Genomic DNA, 27,038 nt, shown 5'->3' with positions numbered 1-27,038 from the left:
AAAAGTTTACACAACTAGGAAACTAGGGTGTTGGATTTTCTCTCTATGTTGAAGACCTATTGTGGCCTTGGGCTGTGTTCTGCTCTTTGATCAGATTGTTGTCTCTTTGACACATTCCCCGTTTCCATTCTCAATTTCATTGACTAACAAGCAACAATTGATTGACAAAAATTCAAACAATCCATGGATGTCGGAAGTCTAAACAAGTTATCAATGAATTTTGTGAAGAAGATAAACCTGACAACAACACATAAACCAAAGGCAAAATTCATTACTTTGCAAAATTTAAATACCAGTAGACAAAAATATAATAAAATTTTAATTTATTACTAGAAAATATTTTGTGTCAAGACCATGTTTCCGCCTGGTATCTACGACATTGTTCTAGTTTATGGATATACTGTTCAGCTTTGTCTTCTGATTTACTTCCACAATCCATTATCACTTGTTTAACTGCATCCTTTACATCATCAGGCATTCGTTTAGCATTTCTGAGAATGAAAGAATTTATAAGTGTAACAGATTGTTTTCAGATTATCTGGGCGTTTTAAATATTTTATTACAGATAGAGTTCAGAGAAAATAGTTATTTTTTTTGGATTGTATAATGGTATGATGTCGTCTGCGGTGTCGTCCAAACACACATTTGGTTTCCGGACAATAATCTTAGTTTACGTGAATGGATCTCTTTGAAATTTATTAAGAAGGTTCAATACCACAAAAGGAAGGTTGGGATTGATGAAATTTTACTACAAGGTTCTATACTACAAAGGAAAGGCTGGGAATGAGTGGGGGGGGGGGGTAATTTCCCCAAGGGGGGATTTTAAAAAATTGGGGTGTTCCAATTTTATTAAGGGGTTCAATTTATTTTTTTTTGAAAATTGCACAGTATTGCGCAATAAATATTTGTAAGATCTTGACATTTGTTTTGTGTTGGAAATCTATAATATGTCAAAAATTTGATCACAAACCAAATTCAGACAGTTTCAAGCTTAAATATTGTGTCCAAAATTGCCCCAACTGTTCAGGGTTTAACCTCTGCAGTTGTATCAGGCTGTGTTCAGCGAAGCATTTTATTTTTTACTGTTAGTGATTTAAGAAAGAATTCAACAATATTATAAATTAAATTCACCCTTCACTGTCTTTTGTAAACTTTCAATGTTTGATCTGCGTCTTCAGGAATACATAATAAATATTAAATATTTAAAAGAAATTGTGAATTTTTAACTTTCCAAATGAATACAATCGTGGCTATAATATTGCTCTGATAAATAAGGCCACACAAAAAATGGCCATCCTGCAACTAAAAATTAAATTATAACTTACCCTGCCACATAAAACCAGCCACCATTCTCCAGTATATTCCACAGCATTAATTTACTCTCCAATATTTTGTGTTGAACATATATTTTGTCATCCTGAATAGAACAAGAAACACTTTGTTTTAATCATCAGAGTGTATTTGTATTCTCTTGATTTGTAAAATTGAATGGCAGTTTGTTAAGTAATTTTTCAAGTTTTGAAATCTGACAAGACTGTACCTATACCTGTACTGTAGCTAGTGATTACTGTAGAGAATCTCTTTGACAGATATGCTCCCCAAAAACTGCATTTGTAAAGTACAGAAAATTGAGAAAAATGGAAAAATATCTTAATTTCACTCTAGATTTTATTTCCAGATTATAAAGAAGCTTCATGGTGTTCATTATCACTGAACCAGTATATATTTGTTTAGGGGCCAGCTGAAGGACGCCTCCGGGTGCGAGAATTTCTCGTTGCATTGAAGACCTGTTGGTGACCTTCTGCTGTTGTCTGCTCTATGGTCGGGTTGTTGTCTCTTTGGCACATTCCCCATTTCCATTCTCAATTTTATCATTATAAATTTCCTGAAATTCCATGATGATTTGACAAAGTTGTTGATGTTACCAAAAAAGCTTTAACAGACTTAACCTTTGTTTGGCACAACACTGACTAAGCCAGAAATATAGAATTGCTGTGTCCCACCTTCATGATCGCAGAAATTACAAAAATGAAGAAAAAAATTATAAAATTATTTTTTTTCAATTTTTTTTGTTACTGAGCGTAAATCTGATTTTGTGATTACAAATATGCATACCTGATCTCTAGAAAACGCAGTTATTAAGTTAAGAAGCCCCTTGTCCACCAGAGCTGTCCATTCATCCTGGCAATAGTAATCATTGTCTTTGTTTCTACAGCCAAAGTATAATGTATTACCTTAAAATAAACAAGAGTGCACACGCTGAAATGTCTTGCCTTCTTTGATCATTAATATTATGTTAATAGTCCTAAATATAAAGCTTTATTACAACTGTCACATAAACTCAACATTAACCAAGAAAACTAAACATTGATCAACGAACCATGAAAATGAGGTCAAGGTCAGATGAGCCATGCCTGGCAGACATGAACAGCTAACAATTCTTCAATAAAACAAATATAGTTGACCTATTGCTTATAAATTAAGAAAAACAGACCAAAACACAAATACTTAACACTTAGCAATAAACCATGAAAATAAGGTCAAGGTCAAATAAAACCTGTGCGACTGACATATAGATCATAAAATATCTCCATATACCAAATATAGTTGACCTATTGCATATAGTATTAGAAAAAAGACCAAAAACTCAAAAACTTAACTTTGACCACTGAACCATGAAAATGAGGTCAAGGTCAGATGACACCTGTCAGCTAGACATGTACACCTTACAATCATTCTATACACCAAATATAGTAGACCTATTGCATATAGTATAAGAAAAACAGACCAAAACACTAAAACTTAACTATAACCACTGAACCATGAAAATGAGGTCAAGATCAGATGACACCTGCTAGTTTGACATGTACATCTTACAGTCCTTCCATACACTGAATATATACTAGAACTTCTGCTTATAGTATCTGAGATATGGACTTGACCACCATAACTTAACCTTGTTCACTGATCCAGGAAATGAGGTCAAGGTCAAGTGAAAACTGTCTGACGGGCATGAGGACCTTCCAAGGTATGCACATACCAAATATAGTTATCCTATTACTTATAATAATAGAATTTAACATTACAAAAAATCTTAACTTTTTTTTTAAGTAGTCACTGAACCATGAAAATGAGGTCAAGGACATTGGACATGTGACTGACAGAAAGTTCGTAACATGAGGCATCTATATGCAAAGTATGAAGCATCCAGGTCTTCCAACTTCTAAAATATAAAGCTTTTAAAAAGTTAGCTAACACCGCCGCCACCCGATCACTATACCTATGTATAGCTTTCTGCAACAAAAGTTGCAGGCTCGATAAAAATTAGAATTGCATTTATGGTATTTGACTCAAAATTGTATGTCTCATCGCTTTCCTCCTGTTTCAGTTGGGTTTTTTTTAAACTTTGTAAGCATAATGGCATTGAGACACCAGCAACCCAATATTAACCTTGATCTCAATAATCAGTTATCAGTAACAGCATATCAAAATTTAAAATTCATTGGTTGAACAGTTCCTGAGTTATAACACAGAAACTGTCTGCAGTGGCCAGCCAGCCCTACGTACAGGGGATAAGTAAACATTGTAATAGATAATTTAGTCATTTATCATTCCAAGAGTATGTTTTGACATGTGAATTCCATATACTGTATTACTATGTATAAGAGGAAAAAGGATGCACAACTGTACATGGTACATGATAAACTGTCAAAAGCTATAAAGTTTGGTAAATATCTTGCTGTTCTCACCTCCTGTTCCAGCGACTGTTCTTTCTTGTATAAAACTTCTGAATGGAGCACATCCTGTACCTAAAAGTATTTAGAATAGGAGAAACAAAGTTCTCTAGCAGACAGCATGAATTTTGTAAAATGAATGAGTAGCATGATGTTGAGCTGATATTACCAATAGATGTACTATTTGTTAAATATTTATCAATCCATTTTTGTGGAATTATTGATTAAAATTTTTTTACACACTTGGCCAATCCTTTTTTTTTTGTCTCTTTTCATGTTTTCTTGCAAGACCCTGTAAACAGTGTTTGGCCAAAATAAAGCCAAAATAATATATATACCCTATTTCTGTTCTTCATAGGTAGTTTCATGCAACAGTTTTTTGGCATAAATTTGTAAAAAGACTGCTCCAGTTATATAATCAAGCTATACAATTACTGCCATATATAGAATCACAATCACGTTTAACAACTAGACACTGAAAGGTTAAAATATTCAACTCTTGGTTGAAGGTCTTTACAAACATACCTGGACCCACCATAACAACAGGACAAGCTGGATCAGACGGGAAGGCTATCGTCCCCTTCTTTACCCACAGAGGCACTATTGTTCCTGGTGACATGCCAGCTAACCATGTAGAACAAACTCCAAGTCTAGGTTTAAACATCTTTGTCTTATATGTAACAACTGCCATTAAAACATGTATTTCATCTGAATACATCTGTGAAACCAAAATAAACATTATTGTAAAGCAGAAACAAATATTATGTTTTTATAAGACTTTTTAAAAAATGCATTAAATATATATTATAAAAAATGTATTTCTTTATTTTACATTTGAATAACATATTAAAACACTTCATGTTTACTTCTACATAGCTAGATATCTTCATTTGAATAAATCAGTCATACTGGCATAATCTGTTTGTGACTCTGTATTAGTTAAGGATGCCATTGCTGGGGGATAAAATATAAAAAGCTTACCTTCTGTGAAGAAGCTATGGAGAAAGACCTTGGTTGAAGTACAGGTATTAAATCAAATAGGTACTCAAATGGAATATTGGCACTAGTGTGGGGGAAATCTTGTAGAACCTGTCAATTAGAGAGCAAACATTAACATGTTGATAAATATTTTTGAAGTATGCATGACTGAAAGTATTATTTGTAGAGTCAAATAGCAGATGTTGTTGTCAGGAAAATATTTTACACTGAGCTAACTGCCAATTTTCATACCATACTTGAAATTCTCTGTCCAGACTTATTTTTTGGGAAAAGATTACATGAAATGCAATCAAAACCCTATGTTATTGACATGATATCTAAATCTTCCAAGGCTTATCACTACCTTTTTAATACACAAAATATAGTGCATTGATCATAACATTCTATCCATGAACATTTCCAGAAATTTATCAATGTAATATATGCTCAGATATTCAAGTCACAAAATGATGCTACATCTGTTAAGAAAATTACATAACATTTGCAAGGTGCAGGAATCTAATATCTGTTCTAAAAATATAAATGATATCATTGTTAAAGTCGTCTTTAAAATTTGAAGTTATCTCCCATTGTTCGGAATTGTAGATGAATCAACTACAACCAATGCTTTATATACAATGCAATATTTAATTTTACTTCCCACTGATAAATTTAGACAATCCTTACCCTTCTGTGCTAACAAGAACTTTGATTCTATTCTTTCACACATTTATTTAACAACACAGTTCAATCATGCAAAATGTAGACTTTTTGTAAAAAAAATTCATGGTAACTCCTCTAGAAACATCCCTGACATGGGATTTACATATTTCAGAAATTTCCAATAATTACCTCTAAAATAGATCTTCTAACTCTGTTACAATAGGTATACAGCTCTTCCTATAAAACAGATAAAAGAGATAATAGTATATTCAGATGGTATTCATACACATGTATATTTGCTAGATTTCAATGGCAAATTTGTACTTGATCTGTGTTTTGAGGTAATAAGCATTGTGTACAATTTTCTAAACATTTGTTTGAGGCAAACTTAAGTTCAAGAACAGTAACCAAATATTTTAGCAATTTTTCCATTTGTAAAGGAGCATAACTTTAGAAAGGTAAAATTGATGCCACAAAAATTCATACATTATCTGTGTTTAGTGGTAATTAGCATTGCATATAAGTTTCATAAAATTTGGTTGAGGCAAAATAAAGTTAGAGAATGGAATCCAATTTTGGAACAAACATACATCATCTCTACATCAGCTAGTATTTCTACTTGATATTTTAATGATGAAATGAAAAATATATCCATTAAATATTGTAGCAACTGTATCAATAACATCAATGGTACACATTTTACTGCATCAGATGCACATTTTGACAATATAAAATGGAATTTCTATGATGCTTGAGGCCAAAATATCTTATATAACCTTATAAACCCAAGTCAGGAGCCTGAAATCAGTGATTGTCGTTTTTTTGCAGTGTTACATATTTGTTATACATTCATCATTTTGTACATAAATAAGAAAGTTAGCTTTCTCCTTTGACTTGTTTAACATTTGTCTTTTCAGGGCCTTTTATAGCTGACTATGTGGTATGGACTATGGGGTTTGCCCATTGTTGAAGGCCGTATTGTGACCTATAGTTGTTAAATTCTATCATCTTGGTCTCTTGTTAAGAGAAGTCTCATTGGCAATCAAACCCATCTATTTTTTACAAAAAGCATACCCAAAGCCAAGTAAGGAATCAGAGCTTTGCATGAGGGAAGTTTATCAATTGATTTCACCTGTCCTTCTGCTGTGCAGAATTCTTCTAGTTTTTCTTTTTCCAATTCATTGTCAGCAAAGTAAGATAACAGTTCAAAGAAGGATCTTCTGGGTACACTGTTGATGTCTAAATAATGTTGTACTAAATACTGTACTGAACAGGGCTGTGGTAACGTGTCAGGTAATCCTATATCTATAAATAGAACAAATATGTCATGAGAAAAGTATTGTATGAGACATGTAATCCTATATCTATAAATAGAACAAATATTTCATGAGAAAAGTATTGTATGAGACAGGTAATCCTATATCTATAAATAGAACAAATATGTCATGAAAAAAGTATTGTATGAGACAGGTAATCCTATATCTATAAATAGAACAAATATGTCATGAAAAAAGTATTGTATGAGACAGGTAATCCTATATCTATAAATAGAACAATAATGTCATGAGAAAGTATTGTATGAGACAGGTAATCCTATATATATAAATAGAACCAATTTTGTCATGAGAAAAGTAGTGTATAAAACAGGTAATCCTATATCTATAACCAGATGCTCTGCAGGGCACAGCTTTATACGACCGCAGTGGTCAAACCCTGAACAGTTGGGGCAAGTATGGACACAACATTCAAGCTTGATACAGCTCTGAATTGTGATTAAGTAGTTCACACATCATAGGTTTCTGACACAGAATGAATGTGGTCTAATGAAATTTTACACCCCCCCCCCCCCCACATCACATAATTTTCAAGCAGTGTAAGGGAGGTAATCAAGTAATCAAACATATATATATGGCCACAGACCACAATTAATTCCTCTATCAGTTCTTTATAACCTTTTGCATCATTAAAAAAATTGCACCATGCACTTTTGTCAAATTTTTTGTGTGTGTAATGTATAGTCCTAGTCCAAATATATATCCAAAATTCAGAAAGATTGACGCAATCACTTTTACAAATTTAGCCAATACACATCCCTACCCCTATTGACAAGTCAAGAGATGTTCTGAAAACTGTAAATATTACCTTTTTGCACTTGGCCTAATCACTCATTCCATATCAAAATCAGTTAAAATACAACATCCAAAAATTTCTTTCACCTCTCTTCTTTCATTTCCACCAAAAAAAATCTAAGAAATGAGTGAGGAAGGGAAAGAAAAAAAAATAAGGAAAAATACACTCTAATTAAAAGGAACTATATTCGTGGACAACGAAAAGCGGGGTCATTAATTGTGGTCTTGGGCCTATTAGGGGCCTAAAACTTGACCAATTCTAATAAAACTTGGCATGATTCAAGCTTAGTATATTATAAAACAGTTTACAAAGTTTCAAAGCCATATGATACCAAATAAAAAAAATGTGGCATTTTTTATATCTGAACTTTGGGTGCTGAATTGTGGCGTTGAATTAGAACAATTTCAACTATCAAATTGGAGCTTCTAAAAACCAAAAGATACCAAAACTAACACTTTTTAATGTCTCTATGTATAAGTTAACATCTATGTAAAGCAACAGAAAGCATACTTCATGTATCAGACTTATGAAAAATGGCCAGAAGTTAATTTTATATGAGCCTGTGCCAAAAAATAGAGGTTTTCAAGTAAAGTGAGGCCTTATATAAAATGTAATATTTTTCACTTACCACAATTTTCTGAAGTTGTTAAGGTATCAAAAAAACTTTAACATGTTATAAATGTACTTTTAATGGAAATATAAGTTTCAAATAGCATAACACATGTGGATAAAATGGTCTTTAGCAATGTCATGCTTAAAAAAACAGGTTGTCAATTTAGGCCGTTCCCCACATTTGCATATTAAAAAGCATATAAATGATATGGGAGATGGAGATATGCTTCTTTTTGCTTAAATCTGTGCTTAGATATGATAAAACATGGAGCCTGGATGTAACAAGACTGTCACTTTCAACTATATATGTAGACAGTATGGTCTTATGCAAAGTTTATTAACTTTACTGTTTAAAACCTGAATGAAATTTCAGCCTCAAAAGGCCAATATTTTAACCACTAGCTATCCAAAAGAAGAAAGTAAAGGTAATCTGTGAAACAGAAATGGTTAAGCAACCAGTAATAAGTGTTTTTATATAGATTCAGTGCAATCTTTTTAGGAATACAACTTTTAAGTGCATAGAACTTCACATTTCACCTGCTGCCTATACTGACCGTTAGACTTAGACTATTAAAACAGCCCATTTTGCACTCTTTTTATGGTTTTATCTACTTTTTATTTAGTTCAGAGTTCACAAATAAGTTAAACAACTGAAATAAATACCACAAACACAAATAGATATCAGGAAAAACCTGTCAGAGAGAAATTAAGCATGCTGTTTTTGAAAAAATATTGAAAAAAGTGAAAAAGCTACATTTTGGGCATTTAACCTGAAAAGTGACTTTTTCACAAAATTTCTATCAAATGAAAGTGAAAATCATTTCTTCTCATGTAGTTTGACAAATTAATACCAATAGATCATTCAGAGAAGATGCCAAAGTAAAAATTCAAAATTTGCTGAAATGCACCTCTTAGGCCACAGACCACAATTAATTCCTCTATCAGTTCTTTATAACCTTTTGCATCATTAAAAAAATTGCACCATGCACTTTTGTCAAATTTTTTGTGTGTGTAATGTATAGTCCTAGTCCAAATATATATCCAAAATTCAGAAAGATTGACGCAATCACTTTTACAAATTTAGCCAATACACATCCCTACCCCTATTGACAAGTCAAGAGATGTTCCGAAAACTGTAAATATTACCTTTTTGCACTTGGCCTAATCACTCATTCCATATCAAAATCAGTTAAAATACAACATCCAAAAATTTATTTCACCTCTCTTCTTTCATTTCCACCAAAAAAAATCTAAGAAATGAGTGAGGAAGGGAAAGAAAAAAAAATAAGGAAAAATACACTCTAATTAAAAGGAACTATATTCGTGGACAACGAAAAGCGGGGTCATTAATTGTGGTCTTGGGCCATATATAACAGTGTTCTTTAAATTTTAATTGGATTACCTCCCATTCGCTGCTTTTAAATTTTCTTAATTGTCCTTTAACCAGAAAAACCCTTGTTTTCACCCTTTTTTGTCCCTAAATGGTTGATGATTTGAACCATAACCCCCCCCCCCCCCCCCCCCCCATAACCATCCCTTTGTAGTATGGAACTTGTGGTATAATTTCCGAGAGATTTATACACTTAAACACAAGTTATCGACTGAAAACTAAACAAAATGCTTATATTGGCCCCTTTTTTGGCCCCAAATTCCTACACATTTTGGGATCATAACCCCCAAAATCAATCCAAGCCTTCTACCTGTGGTATTAAACATTGATGGTACAATTTCAGAGCAATTGAAATGCTTATACACAAGTTGATATCCTGAAAGTAGAAAAATGCTTGTTTTGGGCCCCAAAATCCAAAACGGTAGGGACCATCATCCCCAAAATCAATCCCAACCTTCCTTTTGAGGTATTGAACCTTTTTATAAAATTTCATAGAGATCCATCCACTTAAACTAAAGTTATTGTCCGGACACCATATGTGTCTTCGGATGATGACGCAGACGATGACGCAGACGACACCATACCATTATAAAAAGATTAAATGTCATGAGAAAAGTAGTGTATGAGACATGTAATCCTATATCTATAAATAGAACAAATGTCATGAGAAAAGTAGTGAATAAGACAGGTAATCATATATCTATAAATAGAACAAATGTCATGAGAAAAGTAGTGTATGAGACAGGTAATCATATATCTGTAAATAAAGCAAATATGCCAAGAAAAAAGTATTGTATGTGCCAAATAATTCCATATCTATAAATACAAGATTACCAAACCGTACCAAAAAGTCAAAATATGGTAAAAGTCCTAGAACTCTACAACAAAGAATGTAAAGGAATTGTCTAATTAAGGAAAATGTAAAAAAAAATAGGCTATAGAATTAGTACAGATATATTTCTTAGGGAAGCATCATCTTATTGTAAAGTTTTGTATGTATAAAAATGTATCTGAAAATATGTTTGAGTTGACTCTCTTATAGTCAGTGATTGATCCAGAATTTTCATAAGGGGAAGCCCACTGACTGCCTGAGAGGGGGCCAACTCCAGTCATGTTTCAGTGATTCCTTTAATAATCAACCTAATTTTCCCAAAAATGAACGGGGCCTAGGCCCCTTGTGCCCCTCCATAAATATGCCTCTGATAGTGTACTGACATAAACAATTAAGAATGACCAAGTTGTCAATTTCAATCACTTGTGCAATATTGATTTAAAAACAAAAAGTACTTGAGACATAAATTGCTTCAAACTTAACATAGGAAAGTATGTACAAAACTTAATTATAAACTTCCTTTACAGAAGTATGTCTGGGCAAAGATCACAACAATTTAAGAATAATTATATAAACTACCAGGCTATATCTGAGCCAGCAGACAAGCCTACAGATCGCTTGTGTCAAAATGTTGAAGTTTTGGGTAATTCCTTAGTTTTATTTGACCAACTTCTGCATTGCAGATCAGATATTTAACTTTGGCTGTGATTCTAACAGTAAGTTAATATTTTATCATTTTTTATAACCTTATAACTAAAATTATTCATACTTTACAACACAAATGCTTTGATCTTTTTTTATATTTTCAAACTGAAATACTTCTTTTGATCACTTCCATTTTGCAGCAAATATATTTAAGTAAATTTTCTACAACTAAAATCTTACCAACCAACTTTTTAAACATTTTGTTTCTTCACAATACTCAAAATTTGCAGGGCTATTTAATAAAAAAAATAATTGGAAAAAAGCTGGTGAGCAAGCTTAAACTACCCCAGGCCCATCCAAAATAAAGCTTATAATTGACATGTTTGCATATTTTTACTTTTCTCTTTTAGATATGGGTCTTATCTGGTCCGATTTAAAAAAAAAATTGTCATATAAAAATGCTATTTGCTTGATTTTCAAACACTTGCCCCTGAACAAAACTATTTTGAACAAGGTTTCTAATGACATGATGACCTGGCAAACAATTCTCATGACGAAAACCTTTCATCTGTAATATAAAAAAAATGTCTTTGACCAGTGACTTTTGTTATGTTGCAGGTTACAACGGGAAGCCAGCTTTTCTTGTATTTGTAAAGCAGCATTTATCCATCCCTGATGGGCAAACCATTAAATTTGATGATGTTGATACAAACATAGGAAACCATTACAATCCCTTGTCAGGAGTGTTCACTACACCTAAAGATGGGCTCTATGTGATGGGCTGCTTGATAATGGCACAAGCATCTAATGATGTTCATTATAAATGGATGAAAAATGACGCTGTAATCTCAAATGGATATGTTGGCAAAACAGAACATGCTAATTCACAAACACAGAGTTTTGTTATATCATTAAAAAGAGGAGATCTTATTTCTATTACAAAAACTGGAGGTGGCAATATTCATGGTGACCGCTATTCCTATATGTCTGGTTATCTGTTAAACTGATGTTTTTGTCACAATAATTGCAGACTTTTTACAGGGGTCTAAGACAGTTAAATATAAATATAAGTATGTTAGAATGCACTTATTTTGTATGAATATTACTTATTTTATAACAAATAAAATAATTTTTGTCTGTATTAATCTTAGATATTTAACATTTAAAGGCCATTCAAAATAAAAATTGAGTTTCACAAGCCATTTTGCTTTTTTTTCTGCTAACTTTTTTGAAGGGGTGAGGAGCAGAAAATGTAAAAGGTGTTTCATGTAAATATTCATTATACTTAATGTTAAATATCCAGTATTCTATTGGTAAATACAACGATAAAATTAGGTAAATCAATTCACCTTGGTAAAATTTCAAAGTTCTACAGCTTTAGTTTAAAAGTCAAAACAGTGTTGTACTCCTCAAGATTACATCATAGATTACCAAACATAATAAGAAGTCATGGATATATATATATGTGTCAATATCTTAATGCTATGTGTTGTATTCTGCTCATTATATTTTATTAACCAATTATTGTGTGATTGGGAGTCTAAAATTTGAGCAATAAAATCAAACAAGTTATTACACAATAAAGCACAGATAATGATCAGAATAATGAGGTGATTAAAGTACATGGAAAAAACCCATGTACACACATTTTTTGAACAAAATAACATATAAACAAGACATTGACAACCATTAAGTCTTTTGGAAGCCACTATAACCTGGAGAAATTATGCTTCTTAATAAATTTAAAAACCATGGGGAGACAACTCTTGATCAATTTAATTTTTCAAACTACATTGATATTTTCTAGATAGTTCTGTTCTTCAAAAAGGGAGTGCAATAATTCAGATAAGCTTACGGTAACAAACAAATCTTCAAATGAAAAAAATTCCCCCCCCCCCCCCCCCCACAAAATATATATATTACAGTTTACCTAGATCTTGCTGCTGTATATGGAAAAAGTTGTCATCTTTCAACTTCATATGATTTATAAATTCTGTAACAGTTTCTAGGGAATTCTGTGGCATAATCACAACTACATCTCCTGGCGAATAACTAAGAAAAACATTGACAAATATTTAAGATACATTGCTTTATTTCTTAGTTAATAAATATGATTGTAAAAGTTGTTTAATCAAAAGTAATCACTTTCTGATGTTAAGTTTTTGATTCTGAACCAAAAAAGTTAATTTTTTGAAATTATTGAATTTCTTGACCTGCAAAACCCATCAATCAATTGATTGGTTTGTGGTGTTTTACACCACTATCGGCACTCTAGGTAGTATCATTGTGGCCAGTATTAATTGATGGAGGAAGCTTAAGTGCCCAGACAACCACCAACATTCAGCAAGAAAACTGGCAATGATGGTCAACTAAGATCAGAGATTCACCTGCCACATACAGATATTACTGTATAGTTGTGTGAATTTCAGTTGCTCTAAAGCATAGTTTTCTATGAAGAAGGCTCATACTGAATAAACATTTAAAAGTACAGAGAAATAAATCAGTTTCACTCTCAAATCACATACTATGTTCCACAAATTACCTCATATTTGAATTACTGATGTCAAATCTTATTAATCTAACATCTTGAAAGTGATCATGTGATGTAACTCTTTCATTTGATGTCATCTTAGCATAGAAAGGATTTGATTGGCCAGGAGTTGTGTTATTGTGGTTACCGATTCTGTAATTATCTAAATCTGGAAGTGGTGATGTATTATCTAGAAAAGTTGCTGTATACCTTGAAGGAGGTCTACAAAATAATATTTATAAATAATATATTAAAATGTGTTAATTTTTCACTCCCCTTTACTTTATGAATGGTGACTTTTCACACCTAATGGATAATGCATATTTAGAAAATGTGAAAAAGTAATTTGACACAGAAAGTCTCTGTAGCTTAGTTGTTTATTATCAACTACTACAGATCAGTTCAATACATTTTATTTAGACATTTTAAACTGGTCAATTATTTAGCAAAATTGGTTCCATTTACTGATGGATAGTTTCTATAACAAATAAGCATGTTTAATTAGAAATGTCTTTCTTGTCGTCATAATCTATACTTTAATATTTATCAATTATGGACTTTTGACGAGGTCAATACGTTATATATGGACCTGTTCAGATTATATTGACCGAAGACAAAGTTCGAGTGTCAATATAATCTAACAGGTCCATATATAACGTATTGATTGAGTGAAAGTCCTTAATTTATATACTACATATGTAAATAATATATTAGGAAAATGGCTTTCAATGTTCTTTCTGTGTATTTTTAAATTGTGTTTTGCAAGAGTTTTAACATGTTATTGAAAGTATCAATATTTTTTTTAACAACTTCATAGCTTGTTGCAATGGCTTTCTTGTATTCCTAGCGTCTGCATTTAACATCAAATTATTCCGGAAATATCCTCATAAACTGGCAAATTTTCTTTTTGGTGGCTGCAGTGCTTCCTCTATGGATGTTATGTGTGACGTCATGACGTCATAAATCTAAATTTAGCAAGATTTTTTGTATATTGACCACCAATATACATATAAATAGAAAACATACCGTCAATATACTTAAAAATAGAAACAAGGCTCTGGATACATAAAATAACCTTTGAAACACATGATCATAATATCCAATGAAAGCAGAAGAATGCTACACCATATGTTATATTACAGGATATCTTGGTAGCTTGCCCAGCAGGTATGTGTACAAATACAGATACATGTACCAGTAATTCATCAAAACAGATAAAAAATTTACTTAAGTATAAATATTTTCTTCACAGGAGTTCTCACCAGATTTGCCCTGAAACTTTAAAATAAAGAAATGGTATTGGAAGTACATATGATGCAAGTATTAATTGCTTACCTGATACTACTACTAATAATCTCTCTTCCTGGAGGCAGTGGATAGATATTCAGAACCTTCTTCCACAAAGAGTCTAACCAAGGGTAAATAACTGCATCAGGTCTGAAATTTTTAAGCAGGAATTTTGTTTTGAGTATAAAAATATGCATACCCAGTATTTCCAAAATTAATATAAACAGGTATTACATTATAATAGACAATTACACAGTATTAAAATAATCTCCAATCATTTACATAAATTGATTATTCTATTTGCATATTTAGTATTAAATGATTGATTGATTGGTGAAACATAATTGGCTATTTCATGGCAGTCAGTTTTTAAAAATGGAGGAAGTCCAAAGGGCCTGAGATGACCACTGACCTTGGACAGGAAAACGTAAACTGACAATCCTAGTCAATTAAGTTTGAAGAGGAATGCACCCCAAATGCTGGTTTCTAACAACAGTTAAACTACTTACGCCACTTGACCACTGAGGCCTCATGTTGGTTTTGTTTAAAATTCTAACCAAGTAACCTTGCCAAAATGATGTTTTACATACCCTAAATCATGTTGATCATCTGCTAAAGCCACTGGTAACAAACTACCAGCCCCTAACTGTTGTAATCTTTTATATAACTTCTTAGCTACAAAGTTAAACCTGAAATATAAAGCTTACAATTAAACAGTAGAATAACTACTAGAAATTACTAATTAATAATTATCAATGATAATTTTTGGGTTTAAATCAGCGGAACATGTGAAAGTTAAATGACCAATTGTAAAAATCAGTAAATAGTCAATTATATTTGAACAATAAAAAATGTTTTTTTACTGTACTTTTTAGTTATATAATTTTGATTCTAAGAACCCGATGATCATGCACCTACAAAAAATGTATACTCTTTGCGGATTTTTTTTTTTTTTTTTTTATTTCTACCAAAGTGCTTGTCTGCAAGACAAAAGAATTACTAAATTAGATAGAAAAGTTCATGTAAATTTAAAAGGTAACAAAATTAGGCTAGGCATAACTGCTGTATCATTTGGATTTCTTTGAGAAGAGCCCTATCCCAAACAATTTTCTCAGTCTTTTGATCATATTTTTTAGGTAATTGTGACACAACTATTGCCTAATCACATGGAAAGGGATTGCAGTGGTAAAATAACCATTATCTATCTTCATATATCTATCAAAAATCTTGATAAATTTTATAAAACAGTACAGTTTTACATTTAATTTGTACAGATAAATAGATAAGCGCTAATATAAATGTGTTCACTATAACTTTCACAGTTTACATAATTTAAACATATTTTATTGTTCAAAATTAAATGACAAATGGATCAGACACAAGTTTTACAACTTAGTAACGTCTTCTCCACAGTTTACATGAACAGTGAGTACAGGAAATTTCTTTATTAAAAGAAAAAAATCCAGAACAATTGTTTTATTGATACTAGACAGTAGATACATGTATACTACTTACTTTTGATAAGCAGAATCACCAAGTCCTAACATAGCATATGACATCTGACTCAGTGAGTTGACTGGTAAATTCTTCCTCAATATAAATCTCCAAAACATCTACAGAGAAAATAACAGATCAATTAAAATCTATTTATAGCTGATAACATTAAACTTGTTATCAATAAATGTCTATTTCCAGTTCAAAACACATATACTATTGTTTCAGCAATACATCACACATTTAAATTGTGTCTTTTGAATAGCCTTGTGAAAGGAATTACCTCAGAAAATAATAGTAGTTTAGAAAAAAAATTGAAAAACAGAGTTCCAATCTACCTTGCTTTGCACATATTTCATCTATCCAAGATACTGTTTTGGACGTGTCGATAATAAAGGCAAGTAATGGCTATAAACTCAAAGAAGTTTTCAATGTTTCATATGCTTTACTTGGAGTCAATGATATACATAGAGACGTCGGCAAGTGCAACTTTGCTGGCCTAATGTTACCTAAAATGGTGGTAAAACGTTAACCAAATAAAAGAGTATAAAATAGACTGAACTGATACTATAACTAATTCACAACAGATACCAAGGTCATAACTAAATAAAACATTTGTTTTTGTTCTTTAAAACAATTTATAAATATCTTAGAGAAATGAGAGTTTCGGAGCAAATGGAATGGGATTTCTGTTTTAACTAATTTTTCCAAAGGAACATAACTTGTTGAAAATATTTTATCAGCACTGATTTTTGAAAGTGTCAAAGACATTGGGGATATAAACCTATGATATAAGTTTGATAAAAATCTGGCAAGAACTGTATACATGAGAGTGCTAACAATGCAATTTTCCATATGATTAATAATTCCAAGGGCATAACTCTTTTTTAAATAATTGACCACCACTGAATTTCAAACTCGTCAAAAACATAGATGATATAAATCTATACCAGTAATATAAATTTCATTAAATACTGGCAAGAATTGTGCACAATGGAGTGCTCATCAGGCAGTTTTCAATATAAGTAATATTTCCAGGGGGCAAAACTTTAGATCAGCACTGATTTTTAGAAAGTTTCAAAGACATTGTTGATATAAACCTATGATATAAGTTTGATAAAATTCTGGCTAGAATTGTACCTATGAGAGTGCTAATGATCCAATCGTCTATATAATTAATGTTTCCAAGGGTCATGACTCTTTTAAAAATAATTGATAGTCACTGATTTTAGAACTTGTCCAAGACATTGCTAAATAAGGTTTATGGTATAAGTTCATAAAAAAAAAATGCAACACTTTCAAAGGGAAGAATAATATTTCTAGAGTTATATGGTCATTGCTAAGGAGATGCTATGTACATGGCATGAACTAAGGATAAAAAGTTAAACACTGACAACATTATATTGGTTCATGTATTGAAATTCATTCTGCATGTATGGGTAATGGAAATTAATCAATCATGAAATCATAAAATATGACAACCAATTCTTTTATTCTATTTTGAATATGAAATTATTCTTTTTTCAGTATAGCTGCATACATATTATATTCATTAATCTTACTTTTAGTCTTATGATATAAATCTGACTTAGATTGTAATTACCTTCATATTGTCTGGTGGGTCACCTTGACCACTTGTAGAACATACAAATATTACTAACTTCTCCTGGATTAGATTAGACTAAAAAGGAAAACTTATTGAAATGGCTAAAACATACAGTATACATGTATAGGTTTAAAGTTCAATTAATTAAGAATGACTATAGATTACAAAAAACATTTAACTAGATCATTTCAACATGTGAATCTACTCTTAAGCTTTCAAACAAAAGTACTAGCATGAAAATCTGTACTGCAGTGAAATACACACCAAATGTTATTCTAAATTGCATGTTTGTTTGTTTGTGTATGAAGCCACTTCCAGAAATTACCAAAACTGAACCACTGACCTTGGGCAGGAAAACTGGTATTACTAATCAATTTAGACCAGAGTCAATTGTGTCTTGCCACAATTCAAAGGTTATACATCTATAAGTGAGTGTTTTTATTTAATTCAAATTTTGCATGCACATGTAAGAAGGTGAACCCCTACATAAATTTGTATATTAAAATTGTCAGTATAAAAAGCATAAGTTAAGTGACTTTGTTTGTTTTACCAGATGATGATGATGATGATTGGAGTTTTCATCTACCTTGACTGGCTATACAGCCCTCACCCATTATATACATATAAGAATCAAAACAGTCTTTATTTGTAAATAAGCAATGCATTTCAACATTAAGATAGTTACTTCATGTTTTGGAAATATGCTTCTATTCTCTTATCATGTAAATATTATATAAATACTTGATACATGTAATTAATCCTAAAAACAGTTTCTTACAATATCATAACTGTCAAGGGCAGTAACTCTTGCTGAAAAATGTCTTCTTTTAGCCTCTCTGTAAACTTTATCAGCAACATCTTGAGCTGTTCCTGTTTGACTTCCATACAAAATCAATAATTTTCTGTCAATCTCCATTTCTTTTTACTAAAAAAAAGAGAAGAATAGAGTCACAATAATCACTACCTCATCTTATTTTTTTTGAATTGTAGTACAAGCATCAATTACATAATTAACATAGCATCATATCAGTTTGTTCAAATAACATGCAAGGCCATTTATCAGTAAATTACAGAATTTTTTTTAACAAACATTTTTCATCAGATGATATTTCTTGCAGTGGAAGATTAGTTTGTCCAAGTTTCTTAACAATCTATGAAGGAAGTTACAGTATGATCAGTACATGCACATCAGACTTCAAACTGTCATTTTAGAAGGTCTCAAATAATTATTGTAAGTATTATTTTTTGTAAGAGAATTAACGTGATTCGTCAAAATCAGTCCTTCTCCCATTTTGCTGCTGATGTGAGGTCTTCTTGCAGTTTTTGTGTGTCTTCTTTATTTCCAATTGTTTTATAAATTATACTATCATCTGCAAATAGTCTGAGGGTACTGTGTTTCATGTATTCATTAAAGTCATTAATATATACAAGGAACAGGATCGGACCCAAGACTGTACCTTGGGGAACACCAGATGTTACGTTAATTTTGTCCGACTGAACACCATCAATAATGACCGTTTGTGTACGGGATGTGAGAAAATCTTCTATCCATTTTAGAGTGTTGTGATCAATGCCATAGTGTTTCTGTTTGTAGAGAAGTCTTTTGTGAGGAACTTTGTCAAAGGCTTTGGCAAAGTCCATCACAACTATGTCAGTTTGGATGTTACTGTTGTTATTTTTTGCTAGTTCTTGGATGAATGATACTAGTTGGGTTTCACATGATCTAGATGCTCGAAATCCGTGTTGAAGGTCGTACAAGATTTTGTTATTTTCTAAGTGGTCCATCATACTACTGGCTATGATGTGTTCCATGATCTTACAAAGTATGCATGTGAGAGATATGGGTCTATAGTTTATTGCGTTGTGTTTATCACCTTTTTTAAAAACAGGACAGACGTTTGCATGTTTCCAATCTTTTGGGATTTTTCCTGTGTCGAGTGATTTTTGGAAGATGTAGGTGATTGCAGTTGAAATGTCACTACTAAGTTCTTTGAGTACTGTTCCGCAAATTTGATCTTGACCAGTTGCTTTATTAGGATTTATCTTGTCCAGTAATTTTATTACACCCTTCTTGGAGATGGTAATCTTATTCATTTTTGGATAGTTTGATTTCCCTTTATCCGGAATAGGTTCACTTGTTGTTTCTTCGGAAAATGCTTTTTGAAACTGACTATTTAGGATGTTAGTTTTGTCAGATGTATTGTCAGTAAGTTTACCATCTTTTCTAAGAGCAGCAATGCCTGTATTGTCATTTTTCATACTTTTTATGTATGTAAACAAGTTCTTTGGTTGTTTTTTTCTGATGTTGTCATCTGGTTCATCTACTAGTAGGTCAAAAATAATTTTTTCGATGTAATTCCAGTAGGCATTACGCATTTCTTTTTGTAATGTTCTTTTCAAGTATTTGTATTTTTTCATTTGATCTGGACTGTTTTTGCTCTTTTTATGTAGTCTTTTAACTTTGTTTATCATGATTTTTAATGTTTTATTAACCCAGGGTAGTTTTTTCTTGTTTGTGATTGTCTTCTGGGGGATGTTTTTCTTGACTGATTGAAGTAGCCTTTCTGTAACTGTATTCCATAGATCATCAGTAGATGAACTATGATAATGACCTTTGATTTCTTGTGGGAGTTTGTTCACATCTTGTTTGATGTTTTCCCAGTTAGCTTTTCTGTACTGGTAGGTTTTTCTTGGCATTTTCTTGTTGCGTTTTAGAGATAGTGCACATTCTGCATAGACGATATCATGGTCTGCATTTCCGATAGAAGGCATAGTCTCCACTTTGTTGACTATGCTTGGTATGTTGGTGAGAATGAGATCAAGTGTTCTGTCTCCCCATGTGGGCTTTTTTACAATCTGCTCAAGTGAATGTTCATTTATAATGTTTAGAAGTTGTTCATGTAGCTTGATGTCTGGTTTACTCGGGATGGTGCATGGAATATCCTAGTTTATGTGCCCAAGATTAAAGTCGCCACCAAGAATGATTGTAGATTTTGTATTTTGGTTTATGCGATCTAGTGAGATTTTAAGCTGTTCAATGGATGTGCCATTATCAGATGGAGGTCGATAATAACTTCCAACAATTAACTTTCTGGCATTTGTCATGTTTATTTGTACCCAAATAGATTCTGAGTCTGTTTGTAGATCTCTTATTTCTTAGGATAGTAAGTTTGTTGTTACTGCAATGAGTACACTTCCGTGGCTAAGATTTTTATCGCTTAGAAGTGGCGGCTCCAGGGGGGGTCCGGGGGTTGAAACCCCCCCTTTTTTTTTGCCGATCAATGCATTTGAATGGGAGCATATAGTTGGAACCCCCCCTTTACTCTGGGTTGGGAACCCACCCTTTTTTAAATGGCTGGATCCGCCACTGTTTAGAGGTCGGTCTTTCCTATATACAGTATACATGTAGTCTATCATTGGGAAAAATATAGATGATAATATGCCTTTTCTGCAAATCAAAAGAAAACAAACTCCATGTAAGAGGGAAGTTGCCAAGACCCGAGATAACAAATGGACTAACGGATTTAAAATCAACTATTGTCTATTCATTTCACATTTGCCTTAAATCTGAATCTTCATATTTTCCAAATTTTGACTTACTGGTTTATAATGTTTACGTTTCACTACATACTGATGTCGTTTACTCATTGACAGCTGGGAACCAGAACAAAATTCGCTCTCGGCAGAGCGTTTGAAGAAACGACATTTTTCTTTGTACAGTTTGTTACTTTCGTACGACGATCAGGAAATGTCGAGATAGTTTATAAAATTTTAGATTGAAATTTTAGAGCAAAACCAGAACATTTCGAGGAGATCAAATTTAAATATTAACATAACATTTGATGATACAGGTACAGTTATTCAGGAATGCTACAAATCCTTGGCTACATGGAGACCTCAAAGATAAAAATATGGTTTATATTTTCAAAAACTAAGCTTTCGGGTCGATCCGGCCCCATGTCGATCCGGCCCCAATAAAAAATATATTTACAACTGAGGAATAAAAATAAAGACATATATTAATTGTTATTCATAAATGTTTATGATTTTAATTATAATGTAAAAGATTAACTTTTTTTTATAATGTCTAATGTCTACACACAACGTGCACAACTTTTCAAAGTATTGTCAATTTTAACATTCTAAGAAAAATATATTGACTATTTTTCGATATAACAAAAAATAAACAGGTGTTATAGAAGCCTCTGAAGTTACAATAAAAAGTAAAAACAGTAAAAATACAATTAATTATTAATATACATCAAACAAAAGATCAAACTATAAAGACCTTGTTGATTACGTAACTTTTATAAATCAGAATTTGATTGAATTATGTGATTATGAGTGGCATTACCTTAGTTCACAATCATCAGACAATTGTTGAATAAACAAACCAATTATAGACTTAATGATTTGGTTAAACAAGACATTATGATGAGTTAAATTTTAACGGTTCCATTGGACTGTAAATATTTATTTAGCTACTCTGTGTGAGAAGTAAATAAAATAAAAATCGCCATGACTTTCAAAGTTTTTACTGTTAAAATTTGTCACAAATTCCTCCATATAGTAAATATAATTTATTCATATTTTATTAAGGGGCCGGATCGACTTGGGGCCGGATCGACGTGGGCCGGATCGACTTGGGCCGGATCGATATGGGCCGGATCGACTTTTGGCCAGATTGACTTGGGGCCGGATCGGTTTGGGGCCGGACCAGATACCAAAAACTAAAATTATCATCAATACATTATTCAACTTTGTCAGCCATAATTTGAAGTAAAACAAATTCTCTTAAAAAATAATGCGCCACATTTGTCTTATGTCATAACTAAATTTTTTTTTCTTCTATTCTATTCTACCATATAGTGACCGCCTTCAATAAATTGAAGATTATGTCACCGGAGGAAACTTACAACAAGACATAGATTACAAAATGTACAATTTTTAAAAAATACAAAGAATTAAAAAAAATTAAATGTTTTTTATAATAAAGTAAGATGTTGTAATTGAGTTACATGTAATATTGATGCTTTGAAATTGAAGATTTAAAAGAGTCTACTGAAGTGCAATTTACAATGTTATCCGGTAGTTTGTTCCAGTCGGTAATAGTTCTTGGAAAATAGGATTCTTTTCTGTACTGTGTTTTGCAGAATGGAATTTGGAAGCTGTTCGAATTAGAATTTCTTTTTTGTCTTTTTTGTAGAATTAATTTATTATTTTTAGGAATTGCAACCTTTTCATGTTCAATTTTGTAAAGCATTACCAATCTGGAGTCTTTTCTCCTGTCAGAGAGACTGCGCCATTCAAGATGTTGTAACAGGTTACCAACGCTTGAAGTGTTTCTGTATTTGTTGGTAACAAAACACACAGCCCTCCTTTGAACTTTTTCAATGCTATCTATGTCTTGTTGTAAGTATGGATCCCAAACAGAGCAAGCATACTCTAGTGATGGTCTTACTAGGGACTTACATGTATATGCTTGCTCTTTAATGGATGTTGAACTTATGTTCAGGTTCCTCCTAAGAAAGCCTAGTGTGCTATTAGCTTTCTTGCATATGTTGTTAATATGCACATCCCATTTAAGGTTGGAACTGATGGTGACCCCCAGATATTTTGCTGTTGTTACATGTTCTATAGAATGATTGTGTAATGTGTAGTTAAATGGGATTGTTTTTTATTTCTGGTGACTGAAATTACATTACACTTATCTGGGTGGAATGCCATTTTCCAGGTAGTTTCCCATGATGCCAGTTTGTCGAGATCTTTTTGTAGTGTTAATGCATCGGAGTTTGATTTTATTGCCAAATAAACTATTGTGTCGACTGCAAATAAACGTACTGTAGATGTTAGACCAGTTGGAATGTCATTAATATAGTACAAGAAGAGACTTGGTCCAAGAACTGACCCCTGTGGAACCCCTGACTCAACTGCAACATACACGATGCCAGAACATGCCCAACAGAATTATGGGGGTCAGTTCACCCAAAATTATGTTGCTCCCAACTTTTTCACCCCTTTTCCTTCACATTAGTTTATAAAGGGTTTATGTTGAATAAGTTTTTAATCCTGCTTTAGTTAGTTTATTTCTCACAGGCACTTGTTTCTATCCATGGGAAGACCCACAGTCACCCACTATCAATGTATATTTACGAGAAGGTACTCAACTACTTTTTTCATTGCTCCGCTTCAAACACAGGCACTTGTTTCTATCCATTGGAAGACCCACTATCAATGTTTATTTACGAGAAGGTACCCAACAATTTATAACTCCTCTCTGCTTCAAACACAGGCACTTGTTTCAATCCATGGGAAGACCCACACTATCAACATATATTTTATGAGTATTTATAAAAGGGTTAAAATTGTTGAAATTTGTATATGAAAGTAGTATGTAAGTGCTCTATCTTTACTGGATTTAATGTCCTGTAAAAGACAGAATCACTCCCATTTCCTAATAATATCCTTGTTACAATGTATGTAGCCTGTTGTTTTCTTTTGGCCTTGTCTGTTTTATTCAAGTACATTTTTGATTGTCCTTTGCTATTTCCTCCCATCTTTTCCTCCAGATAATTTGACTGGGTCTACTGATAATCCTATCTTGTTTATATATAACTAATAATTTCTATACATTGTTTTGTTGTTTAACTATACTTTTACTGATGAATTACTATCAATATTATAAATATAAAACATGTAAAATATAATTTCGAACTTTTACTTCATTTGGCAAAAGTGTTTGGTGTCTTGTTGAAAGTTGTTTTATTGGCAATCATACCACTTTTTTTTTAATACTAATATGAGGAATGTACATGTACAATGTATGTAATACATGTAAATGAAAATAAAACTTTTGTCTCTTTTACAGGAAAGTGGTGATATATAATAGACTTTTACAGAGAAAGTTAAGAAACATGAAAAGGTAAATGCCACAGTGTGTTCCATGAGGAGAAGATAATTGTATATGATTAAAATATTATGATCACTTTACCATAAAAGAGCGTGGAAATTTAAATCAGCACACCATGCTGTTTACATTGAATGAGATTGTTCAGTGGCTTGGAATGACCGCGTTTGAAATCTGGACACATCTTGTGACCTTGCTTGTGTTTTCTGTGATGGCCGTGTTGAAGTACGAGAGTGTGATAAATTTATCCTGGTGGTCAGTGTTCACACCACTATACATAGCAGATGGACTAAACTGCTATTTCTGTATCATAGTGTTTATACGAATGGTTAAAGAAACAGAACTGCGTGCGGCAGTTATAAGATTTTTGTCTTCTATGTTGTACTTGACATTATTGTTCGTATTTAAAATCTTATTGTGTCAGAAACTTAGTCGGACAAGGATAATATCCACTTCAGAATCAATGGCACCAGTCTTTATTTTGCTTCAGCTTGTGATGATCAGAGCCTGTCAGACATCTAACTAAAGTATACAACTATTTATAGATATTTTGATGTTTAAGCCATATACATTTGTACATGTATTGGCTCTTCTTATCAAATTTTGAAAAAGTTATTTAACTTTATAAAATTTCAAATATAAAAAAGATGTGGTATGATTGCCAATGAGACCACTCTTTACAAGAGACCAAATGACACATAAATTAACAACTATAAGTCTCCGTGCAGCCTTCAACAATGAGCAAAACCCATACTGCATAGTCAGCTATAAAATCCCTGAAAAAGTGTTCTTCTCTTAATACAGGTATATATCAGCACTTACCAATTTTGACCAAATTTGTTAAGAAATATTCTTACAATGTTAAATATATCAAAATCTTATCCAATTGATATACATGTATCAGCTCACCTGTTATATAATTAATATTTTGGCCTCCATGAATGAGAATAATTTTTTTTTCTGAAATTGCAAAGACAACCACAACTAAATTAATGCAAGTTTTCCATGGACATTGTGCAGATTTTTTCTCTCTCAAAAAGGACCAACCACAATATGGATATAAAGAATTTGATTTTTCTAGTAAAATATTCAATAGCTTGTTAGTGTGCTGATATACATAACAACATAAAGTTTAAAGTGAAGCTGATGTTTATATATTTATTTTATTATTTTGGCGTTTTAACGCCACTATTAAGCACCACAAATATATATATGTATGATACAGGTATATCATAATAATTCTTATTTTATATGACAGTGATAGTCCAAAGATATGCAGATTTGGATTAGGATTTTAGTGATTAACATTTGTTATTTTTATAAATTAAGAAGATGTGGTATGATTGCCAATGTGACACTGTATGGCCTTCAACCATGAGCAAAACCCATTTCCATATTTTTATCTATAAAACGCATCAAAATGACAAATTTAAAATAATTCAAAATAAAACCAACATGACTTACAACCGGATTTTAGAACAAAACCTGCCTCTGGGTGCGGGATTTTCTTGCTATATTGAAGACCCATTGGTGGTCTTCGGCTGTTGTCTGCTCTATGGTCGGGTTGTTGTTGCTTTGACACATTCCCCATTTCCTATCTCAATTTTAATGATTACCAGCAACAAACAACATCCACTGAATTACAGGATCCTGACCTGGGACATGCTCCCATGAAAAATGTGTCTGTGTTATACATGTTTGCTGGCGCCATACCTCCTTAACCTGGGACAGTAGTGTAACAGACTAACAGTACAACATATGCACAAGCTATACAAATAAGTTGAAAGGACTTAACTCATGAAATCGATACAAGGCACTTAAAAACCATAACAAAAACTCAAAAGACACAAAGTACAGATCCAAGAGTACTCACACTCACAGTTACTGAAAACTAGTTTAAAGCCATTAAAAAATAATAAACTAGGCAGTCCTATAACATATGACTTCGCATCCTTATTCAATTTTTAACGTTTTTATTCTGATATTTTCATTTTTTATTTTTTCTGAATGTGGGTGGCACATTGATAGTAAAAAAAAATACCAGAACAGTAAATATGTTATAGGACTAATAAACAAGGGTGCACACACTAATATGTCTAGCCTTCTTTTCTAATGTGTTGATTTTATGATGAAAGCCCTAAATAAAAGTTTAACCTCAAGCATCAGGGGCGGATGCAGGAATTTTCGAAAGGGGGGGTGCTAACCCAGGGCAAAGGGGGGGTGCAAAACA

General features: G+C 32.2%; 1 protein-coding gene, 1 long non-coding RNA gene and 1 pseudogene across 4 annotated transcripts; 2 read left to right on the top strand and 1 right to left on the bottom strand.

Annotated features, from left to right (window-relative positions):
- Positions 1-306: 306 nt before the first annotated feature.
- On the bottom strand, positions 307-21,586 carry LOC139511344 (NADPH-dependent diflavin oxidoreductase 1-like). 3 transcript variants are annotated; one of them, XM_071297988.1, is made up of 16 exons: positions 21,502-21,586; positions 18,680-18,826; positions 17,899-17,976; positions 16,317-16,414; positions 15,392-15,490; positions 14,850-14,951; positions 13,527-13,736; positions 12,915-13,036; positions 6,508-6,680; positions 5,565-5,612; positions 4,716-4,823; positions 4,260-4,452; positions 3,750-3,809; positions 2,116-2,234; positions 1,326-1,417; positions 307-491 (listed from the first exon to the last, which is right to left on the bottom strand). In XM_071297988.1, the coding sequence occupies exons 2-16, from the start codon at positions 18,815-18,817 to the stop codon at positions 347-349; spliced, it is 1,785 nt and encodes a 594-aa protein (XP_071154089.1). In that variant the 5' UTR covers positions 18,818-18,826; positions 21,502-21,586; the 3' UTR covers positions 307-346. The 3 variants fall into 3 exon arrangements, with proteins under 3 accessions (XP_071154089.1, XP_071154088.1, XP_071154090.1); XM_071297987.1 differs by having other exon boundaries at positions 21,422-21,519; XM_071297989.1 differs by lacking the exon at positions 21,502-21,586 and adding an exon at positions 20,514-20,615.
- LOC139511345 (complement C1q-like protein 3) lies at positions 10,901-12,125 on the top strand (annotated as a pseudogene).
- On the top strand, positions 21,548-25,950 carry LOC139511346 (uncharacterized). Its single transcript, XR_011662005.1, has 2 exons — positions 21,548-21,752; positions 24,770-25,950. It is a non-coding gene; the product is annotated as an uncharacterized lncRNA (long non-coding RNA).
- Positions 25,951-27,038: the final 1,088 nt, after the last annotated feature.

This window comes from Mytilus edulis, chromosome 2 (genome assembly GCF_963676685.1).
Source record: "Mytilus edulis chromosome 2, xbMytEdul2.2, whole genome shotgun sequence".
In the NCBI taxonomy this organism is placed as follows: Eukaryota; Metazoa; Mollusca; class Bivalvia; order Mytilida; family Mytilidae; genus Mytilus; species Mytilus edulis.
This window is presented reverse-complemented; position numbering and strand designations above follow the sequence as displayed.

Excerpts from the sequence above, each read along its gene's own strand:
- LOC139511344 (XM_071297988.1), bottom strand. The coding sequence starts at position 18,817 with ATGGAGATTGACAGAAAATTATTGATTTTGTATGGAAGTCAAACAGGA. Across the intron at positions 6,681-12,914 it reads TATACAGCAGCAAGATCTAG|ATATAGGATTACCTGACACG; the intron begins GTAAACTGTAAT and ends TTCTATTTATAG. Across the intron at positions 1,418-2,115 it reads CTGCGTTTTCTAGAGATCAG|GATGACAAAATATATGTTCA; the intron begins GTATGCATATTT and ends TGTTCTATTCAG.